The sequence below is a fragment of the Mus pahari genome, chromosome 10, assembly GCF_900095145.1.
Source record: "Mus pahari chromosome 10, PAHARI_EIJ_v1.1, whole genome shotgun sequence".
Lineage (NCBI taxonomy): Eukaryota > Metazoa > Chordata > Mammalia > Rodentia > Muridae > Mus > Mus pahari.
In genome coordinates this window covers 53730416-53748489 of record NC_034599.1, presented here as the reverse complement: position 1 = coordinate 53748489, position 18074 = coordinate 53730416, and the positions used below count along the sequence as shown (strand labels likewise).

Sequence of the window (18074 nt, the reverse complement as noted above, 5' to 3'; positions counted from 1 at the left end):
CCCAGTCATAGCTGACCTATTCATCTGCTATCACCCTCTCAGCACAGACTTCTAGAGAAGTGCATACTCCCTCCACCACCTCCTTCCTGCCCAGCCCCCCTCAGGCCCCAGGGTCTCCCCACAATGGTGGAGAGACTGCTCTTTTCCTCCCACCCCCGCCTGGCCACCAGGGCTCTATTTTTAACCCACCTCAAAATCTCTGACTCAGAATCACAGGGCTCCCAGGTAGCTGCTCCCAGCTGCCTCGGCGGCTGCAGACACAGGCTCACTCACAACCGAGGGTTGCCAGCTGGGCTTGGGCTGTGGGTCAAAGCATGCTTTTCTAATGTTCCCACAATCATCAATCACTTGAGAAACAATTGTTTTGTTCTCATAGGTCCCTGAATGACTCTTCAGTCCTTGTCTCTTCTAAGGTCCCTCACTGGTTAGCCTAAAGTCCCAGACCCTCATAATAGAGTGAAGGCTGGTGTCGGCCACTCAGTGGAAACAAGGCAAGTTGTGGGTTATGACTGACCCACCCCTTCCAGACAATGGGATATAGGCACCTGGGTGTCTGCTCGAGGTCTGGGCTCCAGCAGGTGAGGATAGGGCCTAACATCCGTATTGCTGACAAGTTCCATGTTGGATTAGCTAAGATAGTCATATTTCCCTGTTTTAGACAGAGTCTCTTGTAGCCCAGGTTGGAATGACTTTGAACTTCTGACCCTTGGGCCTCCACCTCTGCCTAGTGCTGGGATTAGGGGTGTGTGCCACCATGAATGTAGCGATAGGGAATGGACCTAGGGTTTTGTGTATTCCAGGCAAGCACTCTATTGATTGAGCAGCATCCCCAGCTCCTGAGACACTACTTCTAACACAGTATACAGTGTATATATCCTGAGACACTACTTCTAACACAGTATACAGTGTATATAACCAGCACATGTCGGTCATTATCACCACCATCATCATTCTGTGCCAACAAAATACAGGGCCTAACCTGGGAGTTGTGGGGACCCTGTGAAACACTCCCCCCATCCCCACCCTACCCCCGGTTTTACCTCAAGCAGCACTCTCTCTGAGAGATAGGCAGACCCACCCCCTGGGGGAGCTGATGACATAGAAACTAACTCAATGGCAAAGGTTACCTACGCTGGGAAAGAAGATGCAGCTTATTTGGTTCTGCATCACAGAGGCTGTGCCTGCCAGAAGGGAATTCAGCCAAGGCTCAAAGGGAAATCAGGGGACAGTGTGGCCTGCAGGGGACAGTGTGGCCTGCTGACTACTACAGCCTCAAATCGGAGCAGAGGGTAGGAGGCTGAACGTGTCCAGGGATCAGTGTTGTGGCCTAGACACCGTAGGAGAGCAGGAACAGGAGCCCGAGGGTCTCAGTTCTCTTTGTGTCCCTGAGCTGCTGCGGGTCCTTGCATGATTAGCTCCTGTCTCTCACGGTCCTCCTCAGATTCCCCACCACCACCACCAGTCCACAGAGAGGACAAGGGCGGGCACACTGAAGGCATCATAGAGGTCAGAGAGGCTGGGCATCAGGCTGAGCCTGGAGAAAGAAAAGGAAGGGAGTGTGGCTCAGTGGCCTCAGCCCGATGGAGGAAAGATAGGGATGCCCCGAAAGGCGGCCCAGAAGCTCTGGGAGCCATGGGCATTGTAGATTTCCCTGGGGATGGACTGTTACTGCACCTCTCGATGACATGTACTCTCCTCCTAGCCTGGCTGCTGGGGACACTTTGAGGTGATAACCCATTGCTTTTCTCAGTGACTGAGTTATCTGTACACAGACACAAGCTAGAATATATGTACATGCATATGTGTGTACACACAGAGGTACACACATACACATACACACAAAGGCACACACACACACACACACAGCACAGCAAGGGACATCTGCTTGCTCTACAACACTCCCAAGTTTTCAAGATGCTGAACTCCCTCGGCCTAGCCACCCAGCATCTTCAAGTTACACCCAACAAGAGAAGAAGATCTAAAGAAAACAGGGAGGGGACCAACACTGAACAAACTTAGAGCTACTCCAAAGAACAAAGACTCAAGTACCACTACCCCAGGAGCCTCCTGAGCTACCATTCAGGAACCTGGGACAAAAATAGAGCATTGTTGTAGTAGAGCACATGAACACCGCCCTGCCCCCAAGGGAAGCCAGGTACCTGGCCTCACCTGCCCTTGCAAAAAAAAGGCCTACGGGGTGAAGGAGAAAATGGCTCCATAGGGTTTGGACTGCAGTAGCTATGGTAGGGAGGACCTATAAAGCAAGATTTTGCTGTACACCCTGATTTTGCTGAGGTGAGTTAGTTGAGTAGTAAGGACCCCACTGGGTTACGTGGGCTCCGAGGACCTGGGGCTAGATGGATCTGTAGTTCTCCCCAGGAAAACCGTCTTAACGAGGAGTCTGAGCCAGGGCTGGGTACCTTGGGTGCCCTCTGAGCTTGGTTTTCATGATTCTGATGTACAACAACCTGTGTGGGGGAAATGTGGGAAAGAATTCACGAGAGAAGAGGGCTTGTCCCTCGGGGCAGGGCATAGGTCAGAGGAGTCAGAATTTGACTAGGACCCTAGGGAGCTAATGCAGGATTGAGGCAAGGAGGAGCTACCTCAGAAGATGTTTCAGGCCAGAGGGCCCTCAGGGAGGCCCACCACACGGGGGCCCCAGAGTGAATAGCATGTAGCGGGGGTGTGCCCGCTAGTATTGTCAATATCACTCTAGCTGAGGTCACCTGGGAAGAGAGAAATTCCATCAGATTGCCTGTAGGCAAGTCTATGGGGGCATTTTCTTGATTAGTGATTGATACAGGAGGACCCAGCTCAATGTGGGTGGGACTACCCCTAAGACAAGTGGTCCTAGGTTACATGGAAGGAAACAGACCATTCAAGCCGTGAGGAGCAAGCCCGCCTGGTCAGCAGCACTCCTCCACAACCTCTGCATCAGCTCCTGCCTCCAGGCTCCTGCTTCAGTTCTTGCCCTGCCTTCCATGGTGGACTGTGATCATGATGCGTACGTCAAATAAACCCTTCCTCCCTGTGTGGCTTTTGGCCATGGTATTTATCACAGCAGTAGGTGAACGGAGTCAGGGTGTTTCCTGCCTAGCCTCATTCTGGAGAGGCCAGATTACATAAAGACCTTGGGGACCTTGCAGTGGCCACCACCCAGGCTTTGGGCCCTTGCTAAAACTCAATCCTCATCCTTCTATTCAAACACAGAAAAGAGGCCACAGAAGTAAGCTTCAGCGACTGGCCTTTGATTCCCACACTGTCCCTGGGCCTGTTCTAGAGGCTGCCTTCCGAGGGTCTCTGAGGCTGGAACGGCCACTTTCAGAGCTGACAGTCCTAGCGGCCCACGGGTTCCTCCAACCACATCCACCTATCACGATCTGCAGTCTCTGAGTCCTAACACTGAGTGCTCTCGACAGGCCAGCTCTGAGCTTCCACGAGTGGGCAACCGTCCTCAGGAGTTGTCCCCAGGAGCTAGGAGGAGGACACAGTCGGGACATTAGGCAAGAAGGTGACATCTTTTTCATTAAGCTCTCATTCCAAGCTGGTGCCTGGGTAGGAACATGGCAAAGAATATAGGAAAAAAAATAGTCTTCTTACCTTCCACTCCACGGGGCTGGGAGCTAATGGAGAGCCCCCCCCCCGTCCCCTGCACCCACGAGCCGGCAAGTCCTCAGCAGAAAGATGTCAGAGGTGCCCCAACTACTCCAAGACCAGAGACTATAAAATGGCAGTTTCTCGCCTGACTTGGCTCAGTAGAGTCGAGGTTCTCTCTCATCAGCTCTTCTGGTCAGCAGGGCCCTGCTGGCTCCGTTCACACTAATGGGGTCAGGATTGCAGGCTCAATATCTATTTGTGCAATTAGCTCTGCTCTCTTCTCAGGCTTAGCCTGAGTCCTGACCCTGGATGCTGAGAGAGGAAAGAAGCTTGCCGAGGTCCCACAGCAATGATGGTAGGACAGACTCCGTGTGCAGGGAAGGCTCACACATAAGCAAGCTCAGGGTGGAAAGGCAAGGGCTCTGGGGGAGCTAACCTGGGCTCATCTGCAGAAACTTCTCAGCTAGACCACAATTCTTCTAAAAGGTGTTACATGAATCAATGAGACCTAGGTGTTACAAGGATCAATGAGACCTGGGTGCCTGCAGGTCTTCAGGTGCCCGTGGGAAGAAATGGGCGTCTTAAATCTTCTGATAACTGCAGAAAGAAGAACCTATGGCTGGCCAGGCAGTCGGTGGCCAGGGACTCGTGTTAATCATTGACAGGGGCTGCTCCAGCTTTCAAGGGGATTGCAGGGTAATTACTTCTGGGCTCCAGGCCACACGCTCAGTGACATTATGACAGCAGTGTCTGCCTTCTGGGCCTTGTGAGGAAGGAGAAGGGAGTCTCCTCCAAGGCTGTTTGCAAGGCTCAGGGCAAACACAAAGCAAGAGCAGAGGCAGGCAGGCAGGCAACAGGGCCAGGTGCCTGGGAGTTAAGAAGGCAGCCAAAGGAGTACAGACTCAGAGAACCAAAGTCTGGTAACACCCACCCCAAGAAGGTGGCTCAGTGTCCCAACCAACATCTTCCTAGAAAGCATGCAGAGTGATTCTCCCTCCTTCAGACCCAGGTCAGATTGTCCTTTGTTCGCCATGCATGCACACTTTTCTGTCTCCCCAACACAAGTCCCAGAGACCTTACAAGGAGCCAGCATCCTCCCCTGTCAGGTAAGGGTGACTTTCCCACAACATATGGAAACAATCTTAGATCATAGACTGCCGGAGGGCATGACCCCTTCTTGCTCCCCCTTAAGCCCAGAAAACAGTGCATTAGCCAGCCCTGTTATGTATTAATTTCTGAAAGCCTCGTGCATGCAGACATAACACATCCACCCACGTGAGTAAATGCTTAGACAGACATAAAACCACCAGTACAATTATCAGGCCCCCGCAGCTGCTGGGATCAGATCCGGAAGCCCCACTGCATGCTCTATAGAGTTCTGGAGACCGTGGGCAGAGGGAGTCCTGCTAGGGAGCCCATACCCACTGCATGCCTATCATGAGGCATCATTATTCTACATGTGCCTCAAGCCTTGCTGCCTGGCCGGGAACACCGTACACCAGCCCCAGCAATGAGGGGCAGAGTAGGGTGAGGAGTGGTCATGGATGAGACTTGGCAGTTCCAGTAGCGGTGGCAAGGCCATTTATTTGTAATTTGTGCTTTGCCTACCAACATGGACCAAAGGCATCCGGCTCAGATGCTAAGAGGCATAGGAGCTTCAGAGAGGAAGGGGAACACAAGGTGGCGAATGTCCTTAACCCTACTCCAAGATTGGGGAACCCCAGGGAGACACTGAAATTAGTTCACAAGCTTTGCTACTGGCCCTGAACCGAGCCTTTATCCCATAAAACCCTGGTCCTAGGTATGGCTGACCTTTGATCCTGCTCATAAGCTGAGCCTTGATCCCAATCACAAACAAAGTTCTAGTGGTCACACTCCAAGTCCAGACCACAATCTCAGACTGAGCCCTGATCTTCATCAGAGACTGAACTCTGACCCTGACCACAGAATGAGCCTGGGTTCCAGACATAGGGCTCAGCTGAGTCCCAATCTCCGCACCCTCATTTTTCTAAAGGATCCAATAAACAGACCACAGCACTATGTGTTCTCTGGTGGACTGAGCACAGACACCCTGGCAGTTTGTCCCTCTCCCCCGGGAACCTAAGCCATCCTACTGGAACAAGAACTTAGATGGTACCCTGGTGTGCTGGTGTGCAGTTAGGTCCTGTCGGGGGAGGATCAGGTGGGTAGGCCTCTTGACCTTTGTAAAGAAACATCACATAACCCAGTGGGTTCTGGTTTTGTCTTTGATGTAAACTTCCTTCGAAGCTTTCTCTGCTACCCTGCTTCCATCTACACAAGAAACACTCTAGACAAAGGGCCTGCATAAGTCTTTCTTTTGGGGCTCTGAGCCTAATAGATTCCCTGTACCTGGTGGTCACCCCCTTTCCTGGGTCCCTCCGTAACATTTTGATTCTCAAGAGAATATTCTCTAGGAATACTGATATAATTAAGTTTTTAAAGCAAAGGAGAAACGGTGGAGAAAGGAGAAGGAAGTGAGAGAGGATGTAAGTTAGGAGTCTTGAAGATGAGGCTGGTTCTTCCCAATGATGAGATTTGGAATGAATTGCTCTCTGACCCCCCAGAGTAACCTTTTCTATAAAATGAGCATAATTAAGCCATCTGGGGGCCACTTTGAAGAGTAAATGAGATCCAGTTCCCCACGTGACCTGGCATATGACAGCTGCTTCATTCATGATGGTAGTTCTTGGTCTATAAGCCTGCCTGACTTTAGTCTCCCTATTTGAGTGAAGGGTTATGAACTCAGAAGTGATAGGGGTTTGAGTAGCTAGATGGTAAAGGGCAAGCTGGATATGAAGGAGATATCATAGGAACAGCTGGGGTCCAGGGACTGGAGACAAGGTGGAAACCCTAAGCATCGCTGGGAAGTGATCCGCTGGCTTTCCTGCGCTCCAGACTGTGAGGTGAAGATGCTGAGGCCAGACCTGCTCTCCTCAGTATTTTTGAGAGAAGTTCCCAAACTGTGTGTGTGTGTGTGTGTGTGTGTGTATGTGTGTCTATGTATGTCTGTGTCTGTCTGTGTGTCTGTGTGTATGTGAATGTGATGAGTGTGTATATGTATGTGTGAGTGTGTTGAATGTGTTTATGTAAGTATGAGTGTGTGTGTCTATGTATGTGTATGTATGTGTATGTGTGAGTGTGTGTTGAGTGTGTATATATGAGTGTGTGCCTGCGTGTGTGTTTTGAGTGTGTGTATGTGTGAGTGTGTGTGTGTGTGCACATCTATGCAGGTGTTTTCAGGCAGTTTACTCAATTACTCTCCACCTTATTTTGGGGGGATAGGGTCTCTCACTGAACTTGGGGCTCACCAGTTTGGTTATGTGGCCTGTCTAACAAGCCCCAGGGATCCTCCCGTCTTTACTTCCACACTGGTGTTAAAGGCACAAGATATTGAACCTGGATTTTTAAAAGTTATTAATGTGGATATTGGGCATCCAACTCATGTCCTCAGGACTTACAGAGCAAGCACTTTACTGTCTGATCCATGGCTTCAACCTCTATATATTCAGGTCCTATCTGGCCTTAAAGCATTGGCTCATCTCTGTCACAATGTACCATGCCAGCCAAACAGCTTATCTCAGTGCTGAATTTGCTCCACAGGATGCAGAGTAGCCACGTACTCTTCTGTGTTATCTTGAGCATCCTCTGTGCCAGAGAACTCACCACCTCTCAGTACTGCCTCCTGCCCCAGCTTTGGGTGTTGGTGATGGTAGAAAGTGTCTTGAGTGGCTTCCTGGCCCTTGGGACCACAGATTTCCAGGTCCCTGGCAATGCTTTCTCAGCAAGGAAGCCTGGCTGGCAGAGAACATCCTTTCCACAGCCAAGACAATGCCCCTGCCCTCCCGTGGCCCTCTCTGGCTGGGGAATGTGGATTCTTCAGCATCCCCTGGGCCCAAGCAGGACTGCCTGGCTGACTTCTGTGGCCTTTCTATTAATTAGCAACTGGCAGTAGCAGCTTTGTAAGAGCTCTCACTCAAGTCAGGCTGGAGCCATGGCCGCTTCAGTTATATGACAAGCCCCCAAGGGACTAGGCCAGGACCTTCTGTGCTACATGGTTTTCCCCTTGGTATCCAGTGTTGTGGCAGACACAAGGGCCACTCAGGCTTCTCTGACACTCTGTTATCTGACTGGAGGCTAAGAGAAGGAGAAAGAAGTGGACAGGCAAGCCTTTCCCACAGGGAAGGCTGCTGGCCAGGGACAGAAACAGAGAAAGAGAGCACAGGATTGGAACAGATCCCCAAAGTACTAAGGCAGCTGCTATTCAGGATATCTCTGCTCCCTTCCAGCTGGCCACTGACACAGCTACCTGTCACCTCTGGACTCTCACTGACAATGCCTGCCTACTCTGGAAATCTCATTGCTGTAAGATTTCCCTAAGTACCCTATACCTTTGTTCCCTCTCTCAGGCCTCAGCCTCTGACCCTTAGGACTGGAGAGAAGCTGAAAGACTGGTGACATGGAGTGACAGGTGTCCTCTGGTCACCTGGTCTCTTCCTGCTTCAGCTTCCCCCAGAAGGCAGTATGCAAACCCAAACCAAAACTGTAAGGGCAGGCAGCGAGGCTGTGAATCTGACATCCTGGGGTACAAGCTGATCTGGGAAACTCAGGCTCCACCTAACTTTACAGTGTCCTGCCCTGCTGAATTGAAACTGGGACTGGAGGCACGGGTTCCATTGCCAAAGATATAGGGAACAGTCTCAGGGCCCTGCAAGCCTTCCTTAAACATGTGGGCTGTGAGCTCAGGCTCCACACCTAGTCCCAGGGCACCAGGAACATTATTATACACCAAAAGCTACATTTTAACTAGGTCCCAGGCTGAGATGGACAACACTCCAATGAGAAGCTGCATTAAAACAACCAGAGTGCCACTCAGTGCCACAAGGTAGCCAGGAGGGATGGACGAGTAGTTTGCAAGACCTGGGAATGTGAACCCTTCCAACCTGGAGAGGAAAGCAGATGGACAGACACAGATAGAAGAGCACTGTTGAGTTTCCCTGTATGATGCCTTCTACCTACTGGTATGAATCTCATTTCATAAAAACAACGGGGTAGAGACCAGGCCAAACAAGAAGGCAGGCCCCAGACCCATCAAGCAGTTAGCAGTCTTAAGAGCTAGAATCAAGCTACAGAGAGAACTGGATAGTCAAGGGTCTTAACCCTCTGGCCCAGTGGGTTTCCAGGCACCTGTATTCGTGAAGACAGCATATCCTAAGCTCTGCTAGCTCTGGTGTGGAACGCTACACAGCTGGAAAGTCCGCTGCCCACTGTGCCACCAGACAGCACCACCCTGGGCGACTCACCTTGGAATTCCCCTCTGCACCAAGGCGCCCTCCCCTCCCTGCTGTCAGTGCCTGCTGTGTCTTTCACCCAGCTTCCCACATACCCAGCAGGAACAGCTGGCCCCAAAAAGGCTCCCCTTAGAAAGGGCCTCCAAACTCCCAGCCCAGAACCAGGCTGCCTCTTTCCTGAACAGTCCTTCCCAAGGCTGCAAGGGAAAGTGCAGGGGAGTGAGGCTGAGAAAAGAGCCAGGCAGTGAGTCCCCAAACTCTCCCTCCCTTTCTCGGGCTTCTAACTCTGACTCCTGACTGCTTATGCACTCTGCCAGCCATGGGAGACCCAAGTCCAGATCACAGAGAGAGACCCGGACCCCACTCACACCATAATGGGCCCCAAGGGAGGCTAATCCCCGCCCCCACCAGGGCCTAGACCCTCTCTTGGCATGGCCTCTGCAGTGGAACCCACAGCCATCGGACCTCACGTGATTCTCAACTTCAGACACAGGGAACTGTGCCACATTTTGTGTGCCTACATATGTGTGCATTTCTCTAGATACTGACGTGGTAGTTTCCAACAGATTATCCACAAAGTCCCTGATGACAAACTAGTTCAGAACCCTCAGCCAGAGCCCAGGACAGAGGCCCATGTGGTCCACCTAGGACCAAGGGGAGGAAAGAATGAGGGCAGGGAAGGTTTTGACCACTCACTGTAGACTCTCACATCATCTGCGTACCTACAGTTATACAGTTTGTGTCTAACATAGAAATAAGCAAGAGGAGTCCCATTTTCTGGGCCGGAAAACTGAGGCTCACAGAAGGTTGATAACTTCAGTAGGGCCTAATAGCAAACAGGTTGGGCAAGGGCTGTGCACTGAGCAATGGCATTGAACTGGAGCAGGGACCAGCCACACAATGACAACTTAGGCAACTCCTAGGATCAACCATCACCAAAGTACCCAGAATTCCAAAGCCCAACTGCTTTGGCCCCCAATAAAAGGATGCTTTTAGATTCTCCTGTCTCTTCCTTTCCTCCTGGATTTAAAAGGATAAAGTGAGGAGAGGAGGCGATCCAAGCTTTCGCCTGATCAGTTGTCAAGGCTGAGCTGCTGTCTGAGGCACAACGGAAGACCCAGAGCTAAAATCCAGATAAGAATTGCCCTGGCAACCACCATGTCCACCCACACATCCCCAAGACAGTCTCCAGCATACACACAACCAGGTCAACTCCCTGAGCCCAGTGTCTGAAATTTTAGCCAACCAGCCTCAGGGGCAAAAATGGCTACACCTTCTCTTGAGGTCCCTCCTACTCTCTTTCTTCCCCTTTCTATCTTCTTGGGAAAACAGTATTATCTAGCTAATGTCCTGTGTGTTCTTAGGTTCCAACATCAAACCCAGACTTCTAGGATAAACATCCATTGGGAGGAAGGGCCTATTCCGGGACCTTGGTTGATAGCCTGGGGGAAATGTCCTGAGGGTTGCCACACACTGGTCTCTTCCATTAACAAACTGTAAGAATGAACTTCAAATGACCAATGGGATGTTGGAGAAGAAGGGAAGTCGGAAGCCTTGGGGACTGCAGAAGCCATGTGAATAGATAGCGATGGGATTGGTACAGACACGGAGCAGAGACGACCTAGTCTCCCTCAGTCACTGCCCAAGTTATGGTGAGTCTCAAAGCAAGCCCGTGACTTCCCAGGGAAATGTACCCAGGCCCCCCTCTTCCCAGACAGATGTCAGAAGCAGCCCATCACAGCCAGCCCTGAACGCCAAACCGCAAACTCAATCTATCATGGTTTGCTGGTGATTCTTTATTAAACCAATTCTGCAGGATCAATGCTTCCTGCCAATCAAGATGATGAATACATCCTCTGTGGGTCTGGGAAGTGCTTGCAGAAGCCTCTGGTGGGCGATGATGTCTGTCTCCAGATTTAAAACCCAAGGCCAGCACCCAAAACTTTGTGGTTCAAGGCTTGGGTTCTCCAGGGGGCATGGTGGCTTGGAAGGAGTGATGACAGGTTTTCTAAACTTAGAGGATTCAGCTAATCCCTCGTCTCTGACTTCTAAAGCCAAGACTAGCTGTTTTAGCCTACGAGGCAGAGGGGGCACGGACACTGGCCTCCAGAGACTCACAAACTCTGTCTTGGACTGTTTTCCATCCTACAGCATCAGACAAAGGCTGGGCATAGAAGATGAGCAGTTCCAGCTACAGTCTCTGTTGCTTGTTATGAAAACCTACATTAAAACCCATTTGGACCCCTGTTCTGCTGTCTACTATCAGTTGTTTGGTGCCCATGTCCCAGACTTCATGTCTCTGAAGCCTGGCCCAATGGGGGCTCTACAGCAATGGGGCTGCAAGCTAGCATGTTATGAATGGCACAGGTAAGACTAGGGAGCACCAGGTGTGGGGGAGGATGGGCAGGGGGAAGGATGGCTTCAGTCCCAGATCTTCACCATCTGAGGGAAGATGTGTGGGGAGGGCAAGGCTTTGCAGTCAGAAGTTCTGTATCAATTCCTGTCATTGGAGGTAAGATATGCCTGAGGTTGATACTGGGGCTTGAAGATACTTGTGAATGGAAGTTTCCCCACCACAAATATGGACAGAAGTTGAGCACTTAATTGGAGCACATTAGCATCTCAAGTGATCAATACTGGACCTGTCTGTCACCACTTCTGAGGAAAGAGAAGCCTAGGACACTCAGGGACGACAGGGGCAAAGGAGACATAGCTCCTGTCCACTTCTCCCTGGTTCAAAATGGGAGCATCAGCTCCCAGTCCCAATTATGGGAGTTCAGGAAGGGTCCTACAAGGATCTGCCTTTGCTCACATCGTTTGAAGACGACAGCTCTGTTTAACAAGCCTCCTTGCCCTCTGAGAATAGGAAGCTTGGAAATCAGAGTTAGAAAGAACAATCTCCCAAGAGAAATGGGGGGAAAGGAACCAAAAGAGGGTGCCTCTCCTTATTCACCACCTATTTTAAGCCACCAAAGTGTTGTCTGACTGGTCATTCCCAGCCAAAGAAATCTCTCTCATTGGACAGAAAATAGCTTTGCTCTCATTACAAACCCAGCTTCCCTGGAGTTTGTAAAGAGGCTCTGGAAGGCAAAATGTTCCTTTATACAGGCAGGCCAGCAGGTAGGCAGGCAAGGAAGATAAACAGGGCAGGACACAGGGAAAGGACAAAAAGCCCAGAGAGATTTTCATCCTAATCTGCTGTGCTAGGAAGGCCTCAAGAGACAGGGGAGAGTGAGACTCAGAACCTTGCCTGAGACAAAGGCATAAACCCTCCTGGACACAGCTCAGTCCACAGGCCCAAGTGATATCTTCTGATCACTGGCATTAGACTCGGGAGGTCCAAGAGGGGACAGGATCTCTCTCCCTAACTGGTCTAGGGACTCATGAGAGATCTTGGAGTTGCTAGAGTTTAGGCCATTGGGATGGAGATGGGACGCTGGACCAGTTGGGGATCAATAGACAGTCGCCTGTCAGTCAGGACAGCAGACATCTTCACTGACCACTGTGAGCAAGGTCATTCTGCCCTGGTAGTGTGGGAGTTAACTGTGTAGGGTACCCGCTCCTGGTACACCACTCAACATGAGGGGCTGGGTAAAGATGTGCAGAAGGCTTCCATCCTGGGCCTGAGGCCCCAGCAACCTCGACCAAGGAATCTGGCAGCAGCTTCACAGGCCCAGCAAAGATACTAATACCTGCAGTCAGCAGCCAAGAAGCTGACCCAGCTGCTAAGATGGTTATCTCCCTCCATGACCCTTCTCTGCCAGCCGAAGGACCTGGTGCCGGCTCTAGCTAGGATGGCCACCTTGACTCTGCAGCCTCTAAGGGGGGGAGGTGCGTGGCTTGGACAAGCAGTGCTCTACCCTGGCTGCAAGCGGGGCTAGGCCAAACTCAGAACACCTTTGAGCTTGCCTCCAAAGTGGCCCAGACCCCGGAGGAGAGAAAGCGGGAGCCAGAAGACTGAGGAAGTTCCCAGTGTACCGCAGGAGGTCCGGGGGTGTCTGGGACGCTCCAGGCATCCCACTTCTCATGGAGCTCCCAGTGCAAGGAAGGAAAGTTAACTCCTGGCTGGGAGGCAGGACTGGGAAGAAAGCATGCCTTCAACTACACAAGGCATCCACTGGCATCGCCAACCTGGCCTCTTACCTGAAGTCACTGTAGGGGTGGATAATCCAAAACCCTGCTGACTTAACCCTCTCCTGCTCGCGCTCCACCGCTTTCTGGCTGCCGAACATCCTTAGGGAGAATTTGTTGACCCCAGGTTGCAGCATGGCACCGAACTGGCGCTGCATGAAGCCGCTCTGGCCCAGGCGCACCTCGGCCTCCGGGAGGATCTGGTCGCTGGCGGCCGCGCCTCCCTCCACTTTGATAGCGGTGTCCGCCGAAGGCTGCTCGCAGGAGGCAGAGGCCGGCTGCGGCGGCTGCTGGGGCGGCGGCGAGGCTGCGGGCTGTGCCGCGGTGCCCGGGCGCTCGGGTTCGGTCGCCAGGCCCGGGGGCGTCCTGTCCTCGCCGGGGGACGCATCGCCCTCAGCGGCGATGAGCCGCCGTTCCTCCGCGGAGTCATGCAGGTGCCCGAGACTGCTGCCGCCCCCTACTCCACCACTGCCGCCGCCCCGGCTGCCCAGCGAGGCCAGACTCCCGCGGAAGCGCCTGCAGTCACCGTTGGTGCTGGACTTGCCGGCGCTGCGGCCCGGCCCCTCGCTCTCTGTCGCCCCGAGGGCCGCACCCCGGGACTCCGAGCAGCCAGCAGCCACCGAGGGCGAAGGCGAGGGCAGCGGCCGCAGCCGGATGCTCCTTCGGCTCGGGTCCTGGCGGCCCCCGGCCCCTTCTTCCTCACCATCCTCTTCCTCGTCCATGATCCACGCCTTGGCCCCCACCTGCTGCGGAAGGCTGTAGAGCCGCTTGCGCATGGACGGCGGCAGCTTGTCCATGGTGCCAGGGACTGGGCCGGGGGCAGCGGTGCGGGTGCGGCACGGGGGACCCGCTCCAGGTGCGCCTGCCAGTGAGGACGCGTCCTTCGCTGCCTCACGAGCCCATGATCGCGCGGGCTGCGCGCCGAGGGGAGGCTCCTAGTCCGGCTGCAGGTCCCCGGGTTCGCCGCGCTGCACCTCCTCCCGGGCCCGGCTTGGGCGCGGGGACCCCACGCTCCCTCCCTCTCTTCCCTCCCTCCTGCGATTAGGGGCGCGGCGCGCGGCCCGGCTCCAGGCGCCCCGCCCCCGCGGGGAACAATGGGCGCGGGCAGCGGCGGCGCTGCGGCCACCGCGCTCCGGGAACCGCTCCCGAGCGCAGAGCGCACTGCCCGCGCGGTTCCCGGGAGTGCGTCCGGCGGGCGTCTGGGGCTGTCAGCGCGTGTGACCGCCGGGGCTTTGCAGCCGGTCACCCGGGTTCTCGCTTTGCCTCCTCTAGCTGAGCTCAGCCGGCCCGGTCCTGGGGACTCCCGCCGCAGCGGAGCGGAGCCCAGCGGCCCGCCGGGCTTACATCAGCCGCCGCCTCTCCCGGAGCGCCCTCCGGCAGCGCTTGGGCTCCCGCGCCCCGGAATATTCATGAAGCCGCCGCAGCTCGCGGGTTGCCATAGGAGCGGCTTCTGCAGCCCGGCCTGCCTACCTGGGCTTCTTAAAGGGGCAGCGGCGTCCCAGCCCAGACATAGAGGGGGGCGGGAGGGGGCGGGCCCGGCGAGGGGCGCAGGGCGGAACCTCGCCAGACCTTAGGGACTGAGGTAGGAGGCGTCCTTACTCCTGTGCGCGTAAGGATTCCTGCTGGCCACCGGCGGAGAGCTCCCCTCAAGTCAGGGCTCCTGCTGGGGCTCAAGATTGGGGGGCGGGGTTTCCCAGTCTCTCCCGCGAGCTTCGGGCTTTCCTTGCCTAGCCCGCTGTCTCCACGCTAGGGTCTCCGACCCTCCTCCGGGGAGGCGTGTCGGTCGTAAGGCTGCGGAGCCGCTGCTTTCCCGCAACTCGCCTGGAGAGGGGGTTTCCGGAAAACGCTTCGAGTCCGGGCGGCTCCCAGGGTTTTCCTGAGCCAGGGGCGGGGGGCGAATCCCGCGTGGGTCTTCCCCGGAGCGGCGAGGAGGGCTTGCGGGAAACTCCAGGCGCTCACTGGGCGCGCGGGTGGACCCACTTCTGTGAGGTAAGACTTCGAAGAAATGCGCCGACAGTAGCAGTCACAGACGTGGGATCCCAGCGCCGGACTTCCCACCACCCACTCCCCAGCGCCTTTCCCGGAGCAATTCGATGCGGGGTTCCCAAGACCAGCGGGCCGCAGCCAGAAGGCTATGGGCAGGCTCCTCTGGCGACCTGACACTCTGGGGAAGGCTTCGACTCCCTCGCCTTGTGCTTCCATCCAGTCGAGACACCTTCTTCTGTGTGCACCAGCGTGCACCAGCGTTAGAGGGTTCCATCTCCACCCACTCTTTAACCGCCCCAGCCCCCATTTGATCCCTCTCTTAAGGTAGTCGGGATGCACCTGGGCGTCTTCTTGCTCCCTGTATTACATTCTCGATTTAAGGGCAAATCCCAATAGCTCAGCCTAAGGTATAGCTTAGGTATCCACACTTCAGTACAGCCCAACACCCAACATTAGCTCAAAAAAAAAAAAGTGAAGGACTGGTTCAGAGGGAGAGCTGGCCAGAGAAGATTGGAGTCTGTGTCAGTAGAGAAACATCCGCGGACAGGAAGGCAAAACGGTCCGCTACTCAGAGGAATAGCACGAAGTTTAAATTTGAAATCTTAGCCGGCTTGTTTCCATACATACATCCAGAATGGGAATTTGGGGGGCAGCAGGGTTTGAGCGGTGGGCCTCTTCTGCTCTATCCACTGGACCACAGGACTTCGCATGGGGGTGGGGATGTCTAGGGTAATGACATCACCCGGAGCTGGCATTTCTACTTTTGAGCAGTTCTGAGCTGACAGTACCCTGCACAGATGCTGGGAGGCACGATCTCTCAGTGTCCTTGGGTCTCCTTGAGGAGTGCTCTTAACTGCCTGAGAGCCCTGTCTGCCCGGTGTATGAAGACCTCCCTTGCTACAATTTCTCTGATCACCAGAAACCACCCTGCAGTGACCCAGCTGCAGGAAGGCAGTACACACAAGGCATCTTTTCCTGACTAACCCAAATATTGGTCATGTCTCCACTTCTGGTTCTTATTGAGTGAGTCCCCATTAATCTGAACATCAATGACACCAGGCAGCCCTTGTTCCTCTGGATTAAGTTCCTTGCGGGGTGGGGGTGGGAGAGACAAGACTAAATCTCAGAAGCTTGGGCACCACCACAAGGGTGAACAAAGAGCAGAACAATTCTACCAGAAGTGAGGGACCCTGAAAGTTAAGTACTGGTGATAAAGGGAACCCTGGGGTAAAGATGAGGATATGACTTAAGGTTCTGTTTTCTAGGAACCACTGTCCCAGGCTGGCCAGGGACCTCCTGTTGACTCTTCCTCTAACACCTCACTCACCTTCAACTAGATTAGCACAATCCATATAGAACCAACTCTGGGTATAGAACTGACACCTGAATAAGTCAGACCCATAATAACCCCCTATTGAGGCTGAGCCTCTCCTGTATCCTCCATATGAGGATATTAATAGAGGATACCTATCTAGTGGCATGCCAGCAAAATCTGGGGGGCAGGGGAAGAGGAGGGAACCTTTGTGGGCACCATGTTAGGAGGTTAGACTCATGCTCTGGAATAGAGAGAAAACCAAAAACTCATGAACTACATACTAGAAGCTAGATCACATCTTCCCCAACAGAGATCTGGAAGCTCGCTAAGCCTGGCGTACTTAAGGAAGGCTTCCCGGAGGAGGGGGATCAGATTTAATGAGAAACACATACCAACCAAGAAGACGATGTCTTGTGTCCTGCTCTAGCACTCTCAGCACCATTGGGTTTTTTGAGACAGAGTCTCTCACTGAACCTATAGCTGGGGTTGGGGCGGGGCAGCCTGCAAGTCCCATGGATTCTCCTGTGTCCCCCACCCTTCTGTACTGTAATACACACCCACAACCAGATTTTTATGCGGCTGCCAGATACTAAGACTCAAGTCCTGAGGCTGGAGAGATGGCTCAGTGGTTAAGAGCACTGGCTATTCTTCCAAGGACTCAGGTTCAATTCCCAGCACCCACATGGCAGCTCACAACTGTCTGTAACTCCAGTTACAGGAGGCCCTGACACCCTCACACAGACATACAAGCAGGCAGAACACTACTGAACCGCCACCGTAGCCCCTGTGACCAGTACTTTATGCTTGCTTGCTTTAATTATCTATCTATCTATCTATCTATCTATCTATCTATCTATCTATCTATCTATCTATCTATCTATTTGAACTACCTGAAACTGTCATTAGTTGGGCCAAATGTGGCCAAATTTTGGCAGTGTTCTCACTCCTGTCTTCGGCAACAAGAGCGCTAAAGCCCAGAGAGGTTAATAACTTGCCAAATGCGTCAGTGAGAAAATGGTAGGTGGAATTCCAACAAAAATTCCTTCCACAGGTCAGACTCTGCCCTGTTAACTAGCTGCCTTTCCCAGGTGGGGAGGGGCAGGCACAATGCCTGGGGGCAGGGAGGGGCAGATTGTAGACTATCTTAAGTGTAATGTTTCTGTCCTTTCTTAGAAGGCTGTGTGTTGTGAGATAGTATCCTTACCACATTTTCGGTGTTAAAATGCCACTTTATGAAATCATGGAGCTGGGAAATGTGTTTGGTCCTTTTGTTTGTTTTCCTCATGTTCTTGGCCAAATAACAAAACTTGGCGTGCTGTTCTGTGTTTGTTCCCCAAAAGGAGAATCATTTTGGAAATACTTATCTGAGAGTTCCAGAAGCCTGGGGACCCGGGCTGGAAACCATAGCAAGAGGTGCTAGGAGGCAAAAGCTGTGGGGTTCAGTCTCCCCCTAACTCTTGCTGCCTGTGCACCTCTTCTTCCTCCTCTGTAATAGTCACCTCACCAGTTGTCCTGAAGACTAAATGAGGAACAGACAACCCCACCTAAGGTGCTCAGTTAACATTTCATGATGGAATCTGGAGTGAAGACTGCAGCAACCAAAGGGGAGATGCTTGGCCCTTGGAATCCATATGTTCATCTTTAAATTCTTGTAGGGATGAGGAGGTGTTTTGTGATACAGAACTGTCTCCCCTGGTAAGCCCTAGCTGGGTCACCAAGGGAGATCCCTCAGGCAT

General features: G+C 53.3%; 1 protein-coding gene across 1 annotated transcript in view; it reads right to left on the bottom strand.

The window, feature by feature from the left end:
- The window catches only part of Hcn4 (hyperpolarization activated cyclic nucleotide gated potassium channel 4), a 45724-nt gene extending 31074 nt beyond the window's left edge, over positions 1–14650 (bottom strand). Inside the window, exon 1 of the mRNA XM_021207129.2 lies at positions 13050–14650. Within this exon, the coding sequence (XP_021062788.1) occupies positions 13050–13834 (785 nt within the window). The 5' untranslated portion in view covers positions 13835–14650. The remainder of the gene's footprint in view (positions 1–13049) is intronic.
- Positions 14651–18074: the final 3424 nt, after the last annotated feature.